This window comes from Pelophylax lessonae, assembly GCF_965119305.1.
Source record: "Pelophylax lessonae genome assembly, chromosome: 10".
Taxonomy (NCBI): Eukaryota; Metazoa; Chordata; class Amphibia; order Anura; family Ranidae; genus Pelophylax; species Pelophylax lessonae.
The window spans coordinates 168249768-168268100 of NC_138777.1; the positions used below are offsets into that span (position 1 = coordinate 168249768).

The 18333-nt window shown below is 40.6% G+C and overlaps 1 protein-coding gene across 1 annotated transcript in view; it reads left to right on the plus strand.

Annotated features, from left to right (window-relative positions):
• Window positions 1-9265, plus strand: part of AHNAK (AHNAK nucleoprotein) — a 102680-nt gene extending 93415 nt beyond the window's left edge. Inside the window, exon 12 of the mRNA XM_082271026.1 lies at window positions 27-9265. Within this exon, the coding sequence (XP_082127152.1) occupies window positions 27-8695 (8669 nt within the window). The 3' untranslated portion in view covers window positions 8696-9265. The remainder of the gene's footprint in view (window positions 1-26) is intronic.
• Window positions 9266-18333: the final 9068 nt, after the last annotated feature.

Sequence of the window (18333 nt, forward strand, 5' to 3'; positions counted from 1 at the left end):
AGATATTGATGCTAGTCTTCCCAAAGGAAGTATCGATATATCCAGTCCAAATGTAGATGTGAAGGCTCCTGATGTAGACATTGATGGTAAATTTAAGGGTCCTAAATTTGAAATGCCCTCTATGAATTTTAATTTACCAGATGTATCGATGCCTAATTTTGATCTAAATATGAAAGGTCCCAAATTGGATAGTAATGTAAAAGGTCCTAAAGTTGACCTCAAAGGCCCAGAAGTTGACCTTGAGGCCCCAGATATAGATGTGGATGGTAAACTTAAAAGTCCCAGATTCAGAATGCCTACAGTACATTTTCCAAAAATGCCTGATGTTGACCTTAGTCTGAAGGGCCCTAAAGTTGAAGGCAATTTAAAAGGTCCCAAAGCTGATGTGAAAATTCCAGAGCTCAGTGTTGAAACTCCTGATATTGATTTAGAAGTCCCTGATGTCAATCTCAAAGGCCCCGAAGGAAAATTTAAAATGCCCAAGTTTAAAATGCCCAAATTTGGTATTTCCAGACCAAAAGTTGAAGGTCCTAATTTAGATGTCGATCTAAATGTAAAAGGCCCTAAATGGAAAGGAGGGGTAGATGTCGATCTCCCAAAGGTAGAAACAGAGTTGAAAGGTCCTAAGATTGACCTGAAAGGGCCAGAGCTTGATATCGACACAGGATGTGATGTAGAGGGCCCAGAGGGAAAACTGAAGATGCCGAAATTCAAAATGCCAAAGTTTGGGTTTTCAGCACCCAATGTTGAAGGCTCTGAAGTGGATATTAACCTTCCAAAAGCAGACCTTGATTTCTCTGGCCCAGATGTGGACATTGAGGGACCCGAAGGTAAACTAAAAGGTCATAAATTTAAGATGCCATCAGTGAACATGAATTTACCTAATGTATCTATGCCTGATATTGATCTGAATATGAAAGGCCCAAAATTAGAAGGCGATATCAAAGGTCCCAAAGTTAACATTAAAAAACCTGAGGTGGATCTTGAAATTCCTGATGTAGATGTTGATGGAAAATTTAAGGGATCGAAATTCAAAATGCCATCAGTAAATCTCCCTAGTGTGTCTATGCCTAATATTGATTTGAATTTAAAAGCCCCAAACTTGAAAGGAGGGGCTGATGGTTCTCTCCCTAAAGTGGAAGGCAAGTTAGAGGGCCCAAACATTGATGTTGATCTTGATGTTTCAGGGCCAGGAATAGATATTGAGGGGCCTGAAGGTAAAGTTAAAGGTCCCAAATTTAAGATGCCCTCAATGAATTTTAATATGCCTAAGGTATCTATGCCAGATTTTGATTTAAGTATGAAAGGTCCCAACGTAGAAGGAGATTTGAAGGGGCCTAAAGTTGATGTTAAGGCACCTGAGATTGACGTGAAGGCTCCTGATTTGGATCTAGATGGAAAAATAAAGGGCCCAAAATTCAAGATGCCATCAGTAAATTTTCCAAGTGTTTCTCTACCTGACTTTGATTTGAATGTCAAAGGTCCTAACTGGAAAGGAGATGCAGATGCTTCTTTTCCCAAGATAGAAGGAGAAATGAAGACACCTAATGTTGACATAAAGGGCCCACAACTTGATTTAGAAACATCAGATGTTGATATAGAGTGCCCTGAAGGTAAACTTAAAATGCCTAAATTTAAAATGCCAAAGTTTGGGTTTTCAGGGCCCAACATTGAAGGAGTGGAAGGCGATATAAAAACACCTGAAGTGGATATTGAGGGTCCTGAGGGCAAGGTTAAAGGTCCCAAATTTAAGATGCCCTCTTTGGATATTAATATGCCCAAAATGTCAATGCCTGATGTTGATCTTAATTTAAAAGGTCCAAAGTTTAAGACAGGAGGAGACCTATCAATGCTAAATGCAGAAGGAAGCTTTGAGGGCCCAGAAATTAAGCTTCCACAAGCAGATGTTGACCTTTCTGGACCAAATGTAGATTTTAAAGCTGGATTAGATGCTGAACTTCCAGAGGCGAAGGTCAAAGGTCCAAAAATGAAGATGCCATCACTGAATATGAATGTGCCACATGTATCTATGCCTGATCTAGATCTTGGTTTAAAAGCTCCCAAACTAAAAGGGAGCGTGGACATACCTGGGGGAAATCTGGAGGCTGATATAAAGGCTCCAAAAGCTAATATTAAAGGTCCTGATTTTGATGTCCCCAGCCCATCTCTATCTGCAGAGCTACCTGAAGGTAAAGTTAAAGGTTCCAAATTTAAACTGCCATCATGGGGATTTTCGAAGCCAAGTGTATCTATGCCAGATATAGATATTAATCTGAAAGGTGGCAAGGTTAAAGGTGACATTGATGCATCAAAGGGAGGTAGTCTTAAAGGCCCTGAGTTGGGAATAAGTTTACCAGAAGCAGCTATTGAGATGCCAGAAACAAAAACTAAAAAATCTAAATTTAGGCTGCCCAAATTTAATTTCTCAGGTCCCAAGGTACACATGCCTAGCGCTGAAGTCAAAGCCCCAAAAGCAGATATTGAAGTCAGTGGTCCTGATATAGAAATGCCAAATCTGGAGGGAAAAGGTAAAAGTCCTAAATTCAAAATGCCTTCATTAAACATAACAAGTCCCAAAGTGTCAATGCCAGATGTTGAATTAAAAGGGAAAGGACCAAAATTAAAGGGAGATGTGGATGTGTCTGTTCCAAAGGTTGAAGGTGAATTACATGGGCCCAAGCTTGATATTAAAACACCTGACATAGACCTAGAGACACCAGATGTTTCTTTAGATGGTCCAGAAGGTAAAGGAAAGCTTAAAATGCCCCGATTTAGTATGCCTAAATTTGGATTTTCAGGCACCAAACCAGATGCTCCGGATATTGATCTAAAATTTCAAAAACCAGAAGCTAAAATAGCTTCTTCAGGTGTAGATATTGAAATTCCAGATGTGAATATTGAAGGACCAGAAGGAAAACTTAAGAGTTCCAAAATGAAGATGCCTTCTATGGATATCAACCTACCAAAGATGTCTATGCCAGATGTTGACCTAAATCTTAAAGGTCCTAGGTTTGAAGGAGACTTAAAAGATCCCAAAATAGACCTAAAACACCCAGAAATTGATGTTAAAGCAGATGTAGATATTGATGGTAAAGTAAAAGGTCCCAAGTTTAGGCTCCCTTTAGTGCATATGCCAGAAATGTCAATGCCTGACATTGACCTTAATTTGAAAGGTCCTAAGATAGGAGGAGATCTGAAAGGCCCCAAAGTTGACATTAAGGCCCCAGAGTTAGATTTTGAAGCCCCAGATGTCAATCTAAAAGGCCCAGAAGGGAAACTTAAAATGCCAAAATTTAAAATGCCCAAGTTTGGCATTTCTGGCCCAAAAGGGGAAGGTCTAGATATTGATGCTAGCCTTCCAAAAGGAAGTATTGATGTATCGGGCCCAAATGTAGATATTCAGGCTCCTGATGTAGACATTGAGGGACCAGAGGGCAAATTAAAAGGCCCCAAGTTTGAATTACCATCAGTAAATATCAATCTACCAAAGTTTACAAAGCCTGATTTTGATCTGAATTTGAAAGGTCCCAAAATGGAAGGGGATTTAAAAGGTCCCAAAGTTGACATCAAAGGCCCAGAAGTTGACCTTGAGGCTCCAGATGTAGATATTGATGGTAAAGTAAAAGGTCCCAAGTTCAAGTTACCTTCAATGCCAAAAATGTCAATGCCTGATTTTGACTTAAATTTGAAAGGTCCTAAAATTGAAGGAGATTTGAAAGGTCCCAAAGTTGACATCAAAGGCCCAGAAGTTGACCTTGAGGCTCCAGATGTAGATATTGATGGTAAAGTAAAAGGTCCCAAGTTCAAGTTACCTTCAATGCCAAAAATGTCAATGCCTGATTTTGACTTAAATTTGAAAGGTCCTAAAATTGAAGGAGATTTGAAAGGTCCCAAAGTTGACATCAAAGGCCCAGAAGTTGACCTTGAGGCTCCAGATGTAGATATTGATGGTAAAGTAAAAGGTCCCAAGTTCAAGTTACCTTCAATGCCAAAAATGTCAATGCCTGATTTTGACTTAAATTTGAAAGGTCCTAAAATTGAAGGAGATTTGAAAGGTCCCAAAGTTGACATCAAAGGCCCAGAAGTTGACCTTGAGGCTCCAGATGTAGATATTGATGGTAAAGTAAAAGGTCCCAAGTTCAAGTTACCTTCAATGCCAAAAATGTCAATGCCTGATTTTGACTTAAATTTGAAAGGTCCTAAAATTGAAGGAGATTTGAAAGGTCCCAAAGTTGACATCAAAGGCCCAGAAGTTGACCTTGAGGCTCCAGATGTAGATATTGATGGTAAAGTAAAAGGTCCCAAGTTCAAGTTACCTTCAATGCCAAAAATGTCAATGCCTGATTTTGACTTAAATTTGAAAGGTCCTAAAATTGAAGGAGATTTGAAAGGTCCCAAAGTTGACATCAAAGGCCCAGAAGTTGACCTTGAGGCTCCAGATGTAGATATTGATGGTAAAGTAAAAGGTCCCAAGTTCAAGTTACCTTCAATGCCAAAAATGTCAATGCCTGATTTTGACTTAAATTTGAAAGGTCCTAAAATTGAAGGAGATTTGAAAGGTCCCAAAGTTGACATCAAAGGCCCAGAAGTTGACCTTGAGGCTCCAGATGTAGATATTGATGGTAAAGTAAAAGGTCCCAAGTTCAAGTTACCTTCAATGCCAAAAATGTCAATGCCTGATTTTGACTTAAATTTGAAAGGTCCTAAAATAGAAGGAGATTTGAAAGGTCCCAACATTGACATCAAAGGCCCAGAAGTTGACCTTGAAGCTCCTGATGTAGATATTGATGGAAAAGTAAAAGGTCCCAAGTTCAAGTTACCTTCAATGCCAAAAATGTCAATGCCTGATTTTGACTTAAATTTGAAAGGTCCTAAAATTGAAGGGGATTTAAAAGGTCCAAACGTTGACATCAAAGGCCCAGAAGTTGACCTTGAGGCTCCAGATGTAGATATTGATGGAAAAGTAAAAGGTCCCAAGTTCAAGTTGCCTTCAATGCCAAAAATGCCAATGCCTGATTTTGACCTAAATTTGAAAGGTCCTAAAATAGAAGGAGATTTGAAAGGTCCCAAAGCGGACATTCAAGCCCCAGAACTAGACCTTGAAGCTTCAGGAGTAGAATTAGAAGCCCCAGAAGGAAAACTTAAAATGCCCAAATTTAAAATGCCCAAATTTGGCATTTCTGGTCCAAAAGTTGTAGGCCCAGGAATTGATGCTAGCTTGCCCAAAGGAAGTATTGATATATCTGGCCCAAATGTAGAAGTTCAGACTCCGGATTTAAATATAGAGGGACCAGAAGGCAGATTCAAAGGTCCTAAATTTGAGATGCCCTCAATGAATATTAATCTACCAAAAGTCACAAAGCCTGAAATTGATCTGAATCTGAAAGGTCCAAAATTGGAAGGAGATTTGAAAGGCCCCAAAGTTGACCTTGAGGCTCCAGATGTAGATTTTGATGGAAAAGTAAAAGGTCCCAAGTTTAAGCTACCTTCAGTGCATAGGCCAGAAATGTCAATGCCCGACATTGACCTTAATCTGAAAGGTCCTAAGATAGGAGCTCTGAAAGGCCCCAAAGTTGACATTAGGGCTCCAGAGTTAGATATTGAAGCTCCAGGAGTGGAAATAGATGCCCCAGATGTCAACTTGAAAGGCCCAGAAGGAAAATTTAAAATGCCCAAATTTAAAATGCCTACATTTGGTCTTTCTGGTCCAAAAGTTGAAGGTCCAGATATTGATGTCAGTCTTCCCAAAGGAAGTGTTGATATATCATGTCCAAATGTAGATATTCAGGCTCCTGATGTAAACATTGAGGGACCAGAAGGCAAATTGAAAGGCTCCCAATTTAAAATGCCCTCAATGAATTTTGGTCTACCAAAAGTATCAATGCCTGGTGCCGATTTAAATCTGAAAGGTCCCAAAGTTGACGTTAAAGGCCCAGAATTTGACCTTGAGGCTCCAGATGTAGATATTGACGGTAAAGTAAAAGGTCCTAAATTCAATCCACCTTCAATACATATGCCAAAAATTCCAGCGCTTGACATGGACTTAAGTTTAAAAGGTCCTAAGTTAGAAGGAGATTTAAAGGGCCCTAACATTGATATTAAGTCTCCACAGCTTGATGTCCAAGGTCCAGATGTCAATCTTGAAGGTCCAGAAGGTAGGCTTAAAATGCCCAAATTTAAAATGCCAAAATTTGGGATTTCTGGTTCAAAAGTGGAGGGTCCTGACATTGATGCTTCCCTTCCCAAAGGAAGTATTGATATATCGGGTCCAAATGTAAACATTGAAGATCCTGAGGGTAGGCTAAAAGGCTTTAAAGTTAGCATGCCATCATCCGATATCCATTTACCAAAAGTATCCATGCCAGATATAAATGTGAAAACACCCAAAATTAAAGGAGAGGCAAATCTTTCCACTTCAAAATTGGAAGGGGATTTAGGTTTGATGGCTCCACATTTCAAAGGAGACATCCGTGCCCCCAAATTAGAAGGTAAACTTGAAGGCCCAAGAATTGACTTATCAACAGGTGGTGTTAGCTTGGAATCTCCAGACCTCACAGTAAAAACTCCCTCCTTAGATATTGAAGGCCCTGAAGGTAATTTAAAACTCCCCAAGGTAAAGAAATCAAAATTTGGTTTTGGCATGAAGTCACCTAAAGCAGATATGAAATCGCCTTCTGTAGATGTTAACGCTCCTGATGTAGAATTTGATTCTGAAGTGCCTGAGTTAAGTGTTGGGGGAAAAGGAAAGAAGGGGAAATTTAAAATGCCCAAAATTCATATGAGTGGTCCAAAAATAAAAGGCAAAAAAGGGGGTTTTGATGTAAGTGCACCTGAAGTAGACAGTGACATAAATCTTAATGCCCCGGATGCAGATCTAAATGTTGCAGGTGGGGATGCAGCAATTTCCACAAATCTTGGTATAAAAGCACCTAAAACAAGAAAGCCACTGTTTGGCAAAATTCATTTTCCTGATGTTGAGTTTGACATCAAATCTCCAAAGCTAAAAGGAGAAACGTCACTGCAGAGCCCTAATGCTGAACTAAAGACTCCGGATTTAGACATCAGTGGTGGATTTAAGACACCAGAAGCTGAATTAACAGCTTCTGGGGTTAGTATTGAAGGTCCTGATGTAAAGGTCAAAAAACCAAAATTCAAACTTTCTAATTTTGGTATGTCCGGTCCAAAAGTTGAAGCAACAGCTGCTGATATTGGTGTTTCACTACCGAAGGTAGAAACTGATCTGTCTGGCCCCAAAATTGCCACAGATATAAAAGTTCCTAGTGTAGATGTGACCCATGGTACAATTAATATTGGCAGTGAAGTACCTACTATTGCAGCGGAGACATCTGTACCAGGGATAGATGTTAATTTGAAAGGACCAAAAATCAAAAGTGATATGCTTACTTCAGGAAGTATGCAGTTTCAAGCTCCTAAAGTAGGAATACCAGGGTCAGAAGGGAAAATTAAATTACCAACAGTTGATATAACTTCCCCAAAGGTCTCTGATTCAGAGTTTGATGTTCATTTAAAAGGACCAAAGATTGAAAGTGATTTAGACATTTCTGGTGGAGCAAAGCCAAGCATACGAGCTGCATTGCCATCTATTGATACAAAAAGTTTAGATACTCACATTACAGTACCTTCTTTAGATCTATCTGGTTCACACTTGCAAGGGCCCAAGTTACCGAAAGGGGAAATTTCTCTCTCTGGGCCAGATGTTGGTCTTACTAAGGTTTCTGGCAAAATTGAAAGTGGAGACCCGAGTATAAAAGGGCCTTCTTTTCAGTCATCAGCTGCAATTAAAGGCTTAGCTCCAGGCGTCAACATTTCTCTGAAAGATACCAAGATAAAGGAAGGCATTTCAATTGGACAAAGTATGAATTTAACAGGAGATATGCAGGGGTCAGAAGGTGGGATGACTGGACCCAAAGTAAAAGGAAGTTTGGATGTTCAAGGAATAGGTGGAAATCTAGAAAGTTCTGACGTTAAAATTACTTTCCCGCGACTTTTAATGCCAAAATTTACATCATCTGGACCAGATTTGGCAGGAAGAGAGATGGGAGTTGATGTAGACTTTCCTTCTGCAGATGTGCTGGTGAAGAAGTCTGGTGAAGCTGGCATAGAAGTTGATGAAAGTGAGATTAAAATAAAGAAATCTAAGATAAAAATGCCAAAACTAAACTTCAAATCTAAAGCAAAAGAAGATGCTAGTCTTTCAGGTGTCTCAGTTTCTGGCTCAAAAGGGGACCTCAAAAATCCGAAAGCTAGTTTAGGGTCAACCGAAGGTGGTCTGGTATCCACAAACTTAGAAGTGGAAAAGGCTCCAAAATATGAGTTTTCTCTGTTTACAAGCAAAAAGACAAGACCGAGATCATCTTCCTTCAGTGAAGAGAAAGATGAATCAACACACTCCTCACCAAGTGGTACATTAGAGGCTGGCAGTTCATTATCTGCCGAGGGGGGCAAAAAGAAGGGAAAGCAGTCAAAAATAAAATTTGGCACTTTTGGTGGCTTGGGGTCCAAGTCAAAGGGTTCTTATGAGGTCACATTAAGTGACGATGAAAACGTCCAAGGGAGTGGTGCATCGCTTTCTTCCCGAAAGTCCAGAGTCTCTTCTTCTTCAAGCAATGACAGTGCAACTAAGGCAGGTGTTCGCCTGCCAAAGTTAGAACTGACAGTTGCCAAAAAAGAATGAATCTTCCCCATCCCCACTCAGCATGTATATATTTATATATATCAGTGTGTTTGTACATACATTTTGCAGCCTTTATATAATGCTAACCTTCCTGAGTGAAGAATAGAGATATAAAAGAAAGGTGAAAAAATTTAAATCAACAAATCTTCAGCTGTTTATTAAATTCCTTGCACATTTTAACCGTCTCACCACCTGATATACTTCATTTGGAAGCCAGATGCTGGTCATGAGAGGTTTACTGATCTATTTTCATATAACAATTTGTACATGGAAATCTATTTTTCCATCTATTTTTTTAACTTGCTTTTACAGTCTATATTTTCTTTCCCAGGGCTTTACAGATAGTTGCAACCTGTTGTATTAAAGACACTGTAAAGCGCATTTGAACTAGTTGGATGCCTGAAATTCATCACCCTCTCCTAAGACATAATAGTGGAGAACATAGAAAGTTTCCTGAAATATTTTAATGCAACAGTACCATGCTTAGTTCAGCTATCAGTTTGTTCCAACTTCATTTGTTTTGTAGTACACAGTTTGTATGATGCTCATTTTTATGGTTGTTAAGGCCAGAAGTGGTGAGCATTATGGCTGCAACAAAGACGTTTTGTACATAAATATTAGCTATACTAAACTGATTTGTAATTAAAAAAATAAATAAATAAAAAAAAAAGTAACTCTGGAAAATGGTATGCTATACAAATACATCTATTTTACTGCTAAAAAATAGTTTTTATGTATGCCAGCTTGAAATTATATTACTTCTACTGGTCAGTCTGATAACTGCCATTCTTCAAAGCTGTATACATATAAATGCTGATACTGTTGCTTTAAAATATAAATCATCACTCTATATATATATATATATATATATATATATATATATATATATATAATCTTTTTTTATTTTTTTTATTTAAGTAGTACACTGAAATGCCCCCCCCCCTTTTTTTTTTTTTCTTTTTAAGATGTGATTTCAGCTCTGTATTCAACATCTGATGGTTCAATGCTGTTTTTTTTTTTTTTTTTTTTTTTTTTAATTGTGTATTATATTACTTTTATTCTGTAACTGTCAACCCTAAACTGCCGCTTTTTTTTTTTTTTTTTGTATTGTTTTGTTTCTGACATAAACAAGATTTGCTTCTATTTCTGGTTAAAAAAAATAAATATTGAAATAAAACAGTTTAACATCATACATTTGTAAGCACTTCGTAAATTAGAAATGTGTTTATGGTGGATTGTTCAAAACCAAATAAAGCTTCTAACATTTATAAAAAAAAAAAAGCTGTCTCCTTCTGTTTTGTTTTTAGCAACTTGTATCATTCATTTATAGCGTTTCCTGGTAAACATTCCGCTAGATCCATTGTAACTATCACGATCACTGATTTCTCTCTGGTAAAATGTAAACTTGCTCTATTACTGAAATCTGCCCATCATCCTTGCTCTTTGTACTTTGTAGGATAATTTTGTAAAGTGCATTCATCTAAGACGAAAAAAAAAAGACTTAACCACTTTACCACCTGAGGATTTTGCTGTCTTACGTCCAGGCCACTTTTTGCGATTCGGCACTGTGCGACTTTAACTGACAATTGCGCGGTCATGCAACGCCCAAACGAAATTTACGTCCTTTTTTTCCCACCAACAGAGCTTTCTATTGGTGGTATTTGATCACCTGTGCGCTTTTTATTTTTTGCGATATTAATAAAAAAATGCAAAAATTTTTAAAAAATAACTATTTTTCTACTTTGACAGTTATATATCCAATATATTAAATTTTTGTCATATATTTAGGCCAAAATGTATTTAGCTACATGTCTTTGACAAAAAAATTCTCAATGAGCGTATTTTTAACCACTTTAAGACCGGAAGATTTTACCCCATTCCTGACCAGGCCATATTTTGCGATTCGGCACTGCGTTACTTTAACGGACAATTGCGCGGTCGTGCAAAATAGAGCTTTATTTTGGTGGTATTTGATCACCTGTGCGATTTTTACTTTTTGCGCTATAAACAAAGGGCGACAATTTTGAAAAAAATAACTATTTTTCACATTTTTTTTTATATGAAATTCCCCCCAAAAAAATGTAAAAATCAAATTTTTTTTACATTTTAGGCCAATTTGTTTTCTGCTACATATTTTTGGTAAAAAAAATCGCAATAAGCGTATTTTGATTGGTTTGCGCAAAAGTTATCGCAGCTACTAACTACGGGAAATTTATGTCATTTTTATTGGTTTTTTTAACTAGTAATGGCGGCGATCTGCGTTTTTTTTTTTTTTTTTTTTTTTTTTGCGGGACTGCGACATTGCGGCGGACAGATCGGACCCTTGACTGACATTTTTGACACTTTTGGGGGTACCAGTGACATTACTACAGTAATCAGTGCTATAAATATGCACTTTTTCTGTAAAAATGACACTGGCAGGGAAGGGGTTAATTTTTATTGGTGATCAAGGGGTTAATGTATGCCTGGTGCTTACTAACGTGTGTGGGGAGAGGGGACTATGTGACACAGGGACAGATCGCAGGTTCAGCTATGCTGAATCCTGCAATCTGACCCTGCCTGTCACTTAGGAGATCCGCCCGCTTTGTTTACACAAGCGAGCGGATTTCCACACTCGATCCCCGACGATCGGGGAAGAGTGGCGGTGATCATCGCCTCTCCTCCCCTGGCCCGACTCCCGCTGTGACTGAAAACAGCGGGAGCGAGCCTCCAGCGGCACGCGCTCGCCGCCCACAAGTGGAGGAGTCCAGCGACGTAGGTCTATGTCGCTGGACGATATCGAGCCACTTTGCCGCAGTATGGTCAACGTGACCGGTCGGCAAGTGTTTAAACAAATTGCACAATATTGTGTCTATGCTTGGTTAAAAAAGAAGAAAAAAACTAAAGTTTGTTACCCCTAATAAAAAAAAATTAATAAATCTATGGGTGTGTTGGTCCATTTACATCAAAATATAGTCTGCTTCCCTTTCCTTGCCTCCTTTCATGTAAAATACCTGGTTGATCCCGCCAATCCTCTACTCCCTTGATGTAAACTGACCACAGCTAGCACAAGAACAGAGCCAAGCTTCCACAGTTAGTTGGTTTGTGTCCAAAGGCTTGCTTTAAGGCAGGCATCACTAAATGGTGGTATGGATCCGGACTGAGCCACTGTCCCAACCCGGACCCGGGGTCCTGCCATTTAGGAGCTGCTTCTATTACTGCGCCTCAGCTGCTATCATTTTCTGCATGTCGGGAGACAGGCTGGTAATAAACTGTATGAGAAATAAGCTGAGGGCAAGAGGCACAGCTCTGCATTGGGCAGAAACAGGAGCTGCTGGCTGGTAATTGTTCATATTTACCAGCAACTAATTGGTGGCTAGGACCGCCTTGCATCCTAGCCACCAATCACCTGCTAGTTAATCTGAAAAGTTAACTCGTGCAGCTCCCGCCCTCCATCCAATGAAGAGCTGTGCCTCCTGAAGTCCACTTTTTACTCACACTTAGTTTATTACCTACTATTGGGTGAATGCAGAGCTGTGCCTCCCACACCCAGCTTATTACCATCCTGCTCTCCACTTGGTCTGTGGTAGGAGAGTGAAGGGCAGAGTAAAGGGGGGTTAGTGCTGTGGGGGGGCTGTGAAGAGCCGAGATTGTGTTTTGAGAGGGGGCAGTGCTGTAGAAGAGTGAAGAGTGAAGAGGGCAGTAGTGACACTGACCCTAGTCAAATGCAAAACTAGTGAAAAACAGTCAAAAAAGATGAGCAGGGAGGAAAAAAATGTCAATGTGGCCTCTACCTGTAAAACCATTCCTGTTTTGGAGTTTGCCTCATTCTTGCCCATCTAGTGCACTAAAACAGCCTGAAACCAATTAATAACCCCTCTGCTACTTAAAGTACAGCCTAAAACCTTAAATACTCCCCTGCAATCATTAAAGAGGTTGTAAATTTTCTTTTTTTTCCAACCTGAAAGAGAAACACATAATGGGCTAGTATGCATCGCATACTAGCTCATTATGAAATACTTACCTTAGAACGAGCCCCCGCCGTGCCGCCCGCTTACATGTACATGTTCAGTCACCCGTCTTCCGGGATCGCGGCATCCGGCCATCTAATTGGCGCGCGGGAGCCAACGGTCACGGCACGGGGCTCTGAAGGAACGGCACCAGCGGCCGTTCCTTCAGATCACATGCGCCAGTGATGTCACTGGCTGCATTTAAGGTAAATATCTCCTAAACAGTACATGTTTAGGAGATATTTACAGTACCTATAGGTAAGCCTTATCATAGGCTTACCTATAGGTAAAAGTTGCAGAGAAGGGTTTACTTCCTCTTTAATGTAAGCTGAGTTCAGCCTTATGTGTCAAAATTAGCAAATCCCAGTTTATCTTCCTTTATTTTGCAGTTTTCAGTGCTGTCACATGACTTCAATTCCTCTTCCTGCGGAGTCCAAGAGCAGCAAGTGGGTGTGGTTACCAGTGGTGTATTTAGGTTTTGTGCTGCCCTAGGCCTGACTAAACTCGTGCACCTCCTAATTGAAATATGACCTATCCTTTTCTGTCAAGGCCACACCACTTCCTGTTTAGGATCCACGCTATAATTTTCCAGTGGGAACACTAGTTCTGAGGGATGGGGGGGGGGGGGCAGGCAATGGATACCCTCTCACTTCCTTTTTGGCTATGGGGCAGGAAATGAAGGGAAATCTTTGCAATGGGACAGGGATGGCAAAAAATATACTCACAGAACCCATAACCCTTACTCTATAAAAAAAAAAAAAAATGGGTTCATAATTCTAGTTCACAAATTCTTCTAAATTTGTGAAGAGGACTAAGAGGATATAACCATGCCAGTGGTGCAGCAGAAAGCATATGGCACAGTAATAAGGGTAGGTGGTCCAGGCATTGAGCAAAGGATTGGGGGCAAGAACAAATAGGAACAAATAAATCCATCTCTTTTACTCATCAGCAATTACCAGAATTAAAATTAAGATTTCTTAATATGCACAACCGACATAAGCAAAGGATTGCGGGAGAGTCCTACTACCTACCTGCCTGGTATAAGTGAACATGTCAGTGTCCCTTGTGTCTGCACCATACTTGGATAAAAAGCCCTTTGGCAACTAGATAAGTGCCATGCAAGTTTTCTCCAAATAGCATAGGTTACCTTTTACCCTGGGTACTCCATGCAATATAAGCTAGTCAGGTACTGTATAAACATTAACACCTACCTCCTATATTGCTTACCAGTAGCTGATGTCTATGATACGTCACTTTTCATATATGTAGCTGCTCCTTTGCCAAAGGCAAATAAATAAGAAGAAGATTTCTTAATATTTAACTGCCGTATGCATCATTGCAAGCTTGAAAGCCCTCGGGTGTTTCTAGTGTATACAGTATATATATATATATTAGATTGTGATCACCCAAAGGTTTGCAGGAAAGTCCTACTACCTACCTCCTAAGTGTAGCTGACCATCTGAGCCTCCCTTGCATCTGCACCATCCCTACTACCCAGATTAGAAGCCCCATAGCAGATAGGTAGTTGCCCTGCAATTTCCACTTAACTGGTGTAGTTTTCCTTTGAGCCTAGGTATTTACAGCCTGCCTGGCTCCCTTCAAGTGTCTCCACTGCACTTCTCCCAACATGGGGGTCTCCTAACCCAATGGAGAGCTCCGCCCCCTTCATTCTACTGGCCCACTCCCATCAGCTGACTTTCTCCTCCAGACAGTTTCAGCCTCCCGACATAGAATCTGTCTCACTATAGCTGAGAACTCAGATGAGAGGTCCGCTGTGATAGGACAATAAAAACTAGAAGCAGTGCCCCCCTCCCCCACAGTTGTAGAAAGCTGACCACCCAAATATAGGGGCCCTAGACTGATTTATCTCCTGGCCCAGTCTGCCCTATAAGAGCCGGAGGGGACTCTTTCCATGCTGCCCCCCCTGCAATATGCTGCCCTAGGCCAAGATACAGCATTGGTGGTTACTGAAAGCTAGTGACATTGCTTCCAGGGAGGGACACTGTTCCTGTGTAGCCAGTGAGCATATACAAGATGGGAGGAACTGATAATAGGTTCCCACCCAGTGTTCTCTAATCAAAAAGTATACATTGTACATCCTAATTCATGAGAAAATGAATCACACAGGACATGGGGATGGGGAGTGCATGAATACAGTAAAGCTGTGCTGAGCTTTGAATGAAGACTACCATAGGAGAAGGAAGCTGGACACGGGGGGGGGGGGGAAATTTGTCAGTGTAGCTGGAAGTGTTCTGGGGTCTCACCTCATAGTCTACAATGATCATAGTACAGGCAGGAGCAGACTGGGCCAGGGGGAAGGGTGCCAATTTCCCCCTGAGCTGATTTGATGCCCCCAGAAAAGGCTGGCAGGTATCAGCAGCTCCGATCTACACCGAACACTTCTGCTTTACTTACTTGGCTTGCATCTGCCAAGACGCTGGCACCGCTGGCCTCGCTCTGTCTGCTGCCCGCCCGTACTGGTTGCTAGATCACCTGGTGTCTAGCAACCTGGATGTCAGGAAGAGGCCGACGCCCCAGCAATCAGAGCGAAGGAGGACTCAACTCCCTCCTTGTGAACTTGGCTCCACCCAGCTCCCTGCATCTTCTCCATGTGTTTTAGAGAGCCGAAGCAGGGAACTAGCAGTACCTAGCCTGAGCCAAGATTACACAGCACAACTGCAAAGGTGAAATAGGAGAGGATCATGGATAAAACAAGAAACAGCACAGCAGATGACACCTGCAGAGGGATGGGAAGAGGAGGTCACAAGGATGATTTTCGGGGGTTCATGCTGGGACTTGTAGTCCTTCATTTTGGGGGTGTGACCCCCCCCAAAAAGTGGACTACAGGTCCCAGCATGAATGTCTCAGATGCTCAGAGCTAAGGATGTGTCACACCCCGGCCCAACCACCAACTACTTCTACAGGCCCCACTGTCCCAGTATAAGCCCCTCAGAGCAGAAGAGGGGCCCCCCCGGCTCCCCAACTAGTGAAAGACTACAAGTCACAGCATAAACGGGCACTCGCGATCGTCCGTTAAACCGGGAGAAAGGCAGGCGGCTAATGTAAACAAGCCGCCTGTCATTCTCCCCTGTGTAAGAATAGTGATCATACAGTTCTGCTATGTAGGACCGTTGATCACTGTTCTTACACCTCAAGCCACAGCCAATCACAGTTAGAAGCATGCCCCTAGGGACACACTTAACCCCTCCCTCTCAAAAAAAAGTTAACCCCTTCACTGCCAGTGTCATTTTAAAGTAACAGTGCATATGTATAGCACTGATTACTGTAGTAATGTCACTGGTAACCCCAAAAGTGTCAAAAATGTCAGTCAAGGGTCCGATGTGTCTGCCGCAATGTCGCAGTCCCGCAAAAAAATCGCAGATCGCCGCCATTACGCATTAAAAAAAACAACAAAAATGACAAAAATCTTTCCCGTAGTTAGTAAATGCAATAACTTTTGCGCAAACCAATCAAAATACGCTTTTTGCATTTTTTTTTTTTACCAAACATATGTAGCAGAAAACAAATTGGCCTAAATAGTTAAAAAATTTTGATTTTTACATTTTTTGGGGGAATTTCATATAAAAAAAATGTGAAAAATATTGTTATTTTTGCAAAATTGACGATCTTTTTTTGTTTATAGCGCATGATCAAAAAATCGCACAGGTGATCAAATACCACCAAAAGAAAGTTCTGTTTGTGGGAAAAAAAGGACGTCAAATTAGTTTAGGTACAGCGTCGCAGGACTGTGAAATTGTCCGTTAAAGTCACGCAGTGCCGAATCGCAAAATAGGCCCTGGTCAGGAAGGGGGTAAAATCTTCCGGGGCTTAAGTGGTTAAGGAGTGCTTGAATGCTGTTGCTGAAACTTTACTTGAGAGTAAACAAAAAGAGCTGTGTGAAAAAATCAATCAAATCCCACTATCAGCGTCAACGGCAACAAAAAAGACTGAAATATTAACAGAGGATGTATGTGCCAACTTGATGCAGCTATTCAGAGTGCAGTATGCATTTCTTTAGACATTGATGAATCAACAGATATAACAGATAATGCCCAGCTTTTGGTGCATGTAAGATTTTTTCACAAAGAAACAAAAGAACTCCGTGAGGACCTGTTAGGTGTAACACCACTTGAGACACATACAAGAGGAGAAGACATATATGAGGCCATTAGGGAGATTCTGAAAAAGAGGAAGATAGACCTGAAAAAAGTAGTGTCAGTCACCAAAGATGGTGCCCCCGCCATGGCAGGAAAGGAGAGAGGAGCTGTGGCACGACTGAAAAAGGACAACCCTGACCTTATTGCTTACCACTGCATCATTTACCAGACTGTCCTGTGTGCTACTCTATCAGAAAAGTTTGCAGAAATCATGGACACAAGGATGAAACTCATCAACTTCCTCAGGGTATCCTCATCCCATCAACATCGTTTACTAAGAGAGTTTCTTAAAGAAATTGAGGCAAATGCAAATGACCTTTTACTTCACAACAATGTTAGGTGGTTGAGAAAAGGCAGTGTATTGGAAAGGTTTTGGTCCATTCGAACTGAAGTAGCAGCTTTCTTAGTACAACTCAAAAGCCAGAAAGCAAAACAGTTTTCACTGTTTTTACAAAATGAGAGCACAATGGATAATATTGCTTTCTTAGTGGACATAACATCACACCTTAATGAACTCAATTTAAAGCTCCAGGGCAAGAACAATTCCATCTGTGATTTGATGACCGCTGTCCGCTCCTTCCAGTGAAAACTGGATTTGTTTAGGGAAGATTAGGGCTGCGCATCTTCACTAACCTCACGATTCGATGCGATTACGATTATTAGGGTCGCGATTCGATACGATTCCACGATGCATCACGATGCATCACGATGCATCACGATTACTGCCCAATGCCCATGCCCAGCCCACTGCCCAATGGTTTTCAAAACTTTATCAAAAAAAACAAACAATCAAGCAGTCACAAATAAAAGAATCCTTTTTATTTTCATTTGCTTCAAAGGACACTTTCCTGGACCCTGTCATGGCCTGCATACTTTAGTGCACTTGCACTGCAAACATATAGGAAGGTCTGAAAATGCAAACAGCATAGCAGAGACAGACAACAACACTAGTATTTTATTAGAAGTAACAGTAAAATTAGTAGAAAACTGTAGTAGTGCAGTTTACTGCTTCATAAAAGAAAATATTAATATAAGCCAGGTCTACCACCATTTAAAGTACAACTAAAGGCAAAACTTTTTTGATTTTGGATAAAGTTTTGCCTATAGTTGTACTTTAAAGGCAAGCCAAGATAGAAGAAGCCAGCCAGCCAAGCTAATATTCTTGTGAAAATGGTCATCATAAATTCCCACAAAACATTATATATAAATCCTTTTATGTGAATATGCATTGCAATAAATTCCAGGTGTGCCATAACCTGTCCTCTACAAAACAGAGCACTTCCTGACTAGTAGCAAACATCAAGGGTGAACCTGGCAATAGTGCACTGCTGCATAACTTCCATGTTCACCATGATGTTTGTTTCCCTCTGCAACTGCCAGTCAACTCAAGTGAGTTGATGGATTGGCTGCTAGAGGGGAGTTACAAATATAAGCTTCAAGCTTATCAATTCACTTATGTCACTTTTATGTCACTTACTTTACAGAAAACGTT